At 32.8% G+C, this 2,500-nt stretch overlaps 1 protein-coding gene across 5 annotated transcripts in view; it reads right to left on the bottom strand.

Moving 5' to 3' along the window:
* Window positions 1-2,500, bottom strand: part of LOC125038923 (calcium uptake protein 1 homolog, mitochondrial-like) — a 32,434-nt gene that overhangs the window by 28,691 nt on the left and 1,243 nt on the right. For all 5 annotated transcript variants that reach the window (XM_047632593.1, XM_047632597.1, XM_047632594.1 and 2 more), the window contains exons 2-3: window positions 466-676; window positions 31-180 (exon numbers count right to left, since the gene is read on the bottom strand). In XM_047632593.1, the coding sequence (XP_047488549.1) occupies window positions 31-180; window positions 466-662 (347 nt within the window). In that variant the 5' untranslated portion in view covers window positions 663-676. The remainder of the gene's footprint in view (window positions 1-30; window positions 181-465; window positions 677-2,500) is intronic.

Here is a 2,500-nt window from a genome sequence, read left to right as displayed (position 1 = left end):
CCAAAAATATCTTTAAAAATAAATACTTGCCATTTCCAATTAATGGCTGTCGCAAACAGCATCACACCAACTATGAAATAATAAATCCTTGTAACTCTGGGGCTATACTGTTGCTGGTGACCAAAATTTTTATAGTTGCAGACCTGGTCCACATTATGACTTGCAGCACTCAGGAGAGATCTGCAAGTTTTAAAGAAAGTTTTAAGAAAAAGGACATTGCACATGTCTTTAAAATACTGTATAAATTTATGTATATATCATACTCATAAATCATAACATTTGTTTTAGCAATACTCAATCAAAATGATCAACACATCCTTTCTTAAAGAATTTGACAAAATTCTTTGTAGAATTACTGTTTCTTCATAACCTGAAGTTCTCTTTACCTAACGCCTTCCCCACCCTCAGAAAACAATGTCAACAAGTAGAAATCAATTCAAACAAATCATTTATGCCAGTACTTACCTTTCATCTCTAATAGACTGGCATGGAGAAATTCTCGACACTCTCTCCTCAGTATGAAGTCTTTGCACCTGAAGAGAGCTCGAACTGGAGATGACTGAAGCAGCCTTTAAGCTCACGCCTCCAGCTATGTGATGGACCCCCCCCAAAGCCCGCTGCCGGGCAAGGGTCGGTAACACTTGAAGTAAGGTTCCCCGCATTTAGACAGAAGACGCTGTCAAGGAGATATGTGTGTTATTTATAAATATATATATATATATATATATATATATATATATATATATATACATATATATACATACATATATACATATATATACATATATGTACATATATATTTACATATATACATATATACATATATACATACATATACATATATATACATATATATACTAATATATATACATATACATACATATATATACATATATATACATATATATATATATATATATATATATATATATATATATATATATATATACGTATATATACATATATATACATATATATATACATATATATTTTTTTTCTTTTCTTTTGGGGTAAAAACAGAATTTCATAAATGTGATTTAATTTCAATGTTGGGTCAAAACTAAATATTCTAAAATGTATTTTATTCGTCCTTTTCCAATTTCTCTTCCATGGACGAAACTGATCTACATTTACCACAAAGCATAAGCAATATAATTCTTGTAAGGCTATGTATTCTTTATTTTTCACATACTCATACACATCTAACTAACATTTATCTAACAACTAACTATCTCACCCACACACTTAAACATACATCCTTTATTCATATAAAACAATATAATATTTCTACACATGGGTGATCCCCAGGATGGCCCTAGCAAGTTCCACTAATGTGTTCGTGCTTGAACGAACACAAATTATATGAGTGAGTGTAATAACTGAGAATAATTATTTCTTAATCAATGCATACAAAAATTGTATTGTGCCTGTTTACCCAACCACTACAGATTTATGTACTATTTCTTGTAGTTTTCTGCATATTTTGTTACATACAGAAGGCTCCACATGTTCTTAACCAGCAAGGAGTCTAACAGCAGGCCCTATTGACAGCTCCTGATTTCCCCATTCCCTGAATTTGCAGGAAAATGTATTTTTCTTTCTAATGCTATTGATTTCAATATTGCTTTTATTCTTTTGGATATTATGATTATTAGACTGTTATGAAAATCTTGGTAACATTAAAGACATTGAAATAGTACAAGAGAAACCTTCCAAAAATCAAGGAAAAGGGTAAACAGATGAGATAGGTAGGACTTAGTAACTGACTCCATGGTGACTAAGTACTTGCCTCTATGTGCAAACAGAATAAATGAACTTATGTTACAGTGGCCATGGCATGTATTCTTGCCATCTGTGCAGATTGGATTAAGCCATTACTTGCTATGTATTCTCAATATCAAGTAGACAATTCCTATGTAACTACAAATAACTAATTACATAATTTGAAATTATAAAAGTACTAGCCTCAAAGCCACACACAACTAATGGGTCCTCCTGTTTTGTAATATCATCTATTTACCAATGGTTTGGTAAAGCTTTTAAAGAAATAAACAGGATTTACATGTATTATACAAATGTATAAATTTCACCTTCCTATAAAACTGGTGTGAGTGTGCACAAGCGCATGAGCCTGCATGTGCACATTCACATAAGTGTGTATTCATGTGTGTATTTTACTACATGATATTCAGACCATGAACATGCTGTACACACTCTGTAGGCCTCTTTCTCCCTCTGAGTGAACTTCTCACACTGCATCCTAATCATCAAAATCGGCAATGCCAAATTGCGCAAAAGGCCCTCACAAAGCAATCTGAGCCCTATAACAAGACTAGTCACAAACTGTTAGACATCTTCAAGAACTTAGCCCTCTGCTATGGTATCTAGCCACTAAAATAGGAAAATACATTCCAAGTGCAGATGTGTAAGAGTTTTGTACAAGGAAAGGCCAAACCTCTTTAACCCCTTCCTGACAGGTCACGATCTGAGGCTCGATCTG

This window comes from Penaeus chinensis, chromosome 26 (assembly GCF_019202785.1).
Source record: "Penaeus chinensis breed Huanghai No. 1 chromosome 26, ASM1920278v2, whole genome shotgun sequence".
NCBI lineage: Eukaryota > Metazoa > Arthropoda > Malacostraca > Decapoda > Penaeidae > Penaeus > Penaeus chinensis.
This window is presented reverse-complemented; position numbering and strand designations above follow the sequence as displayed.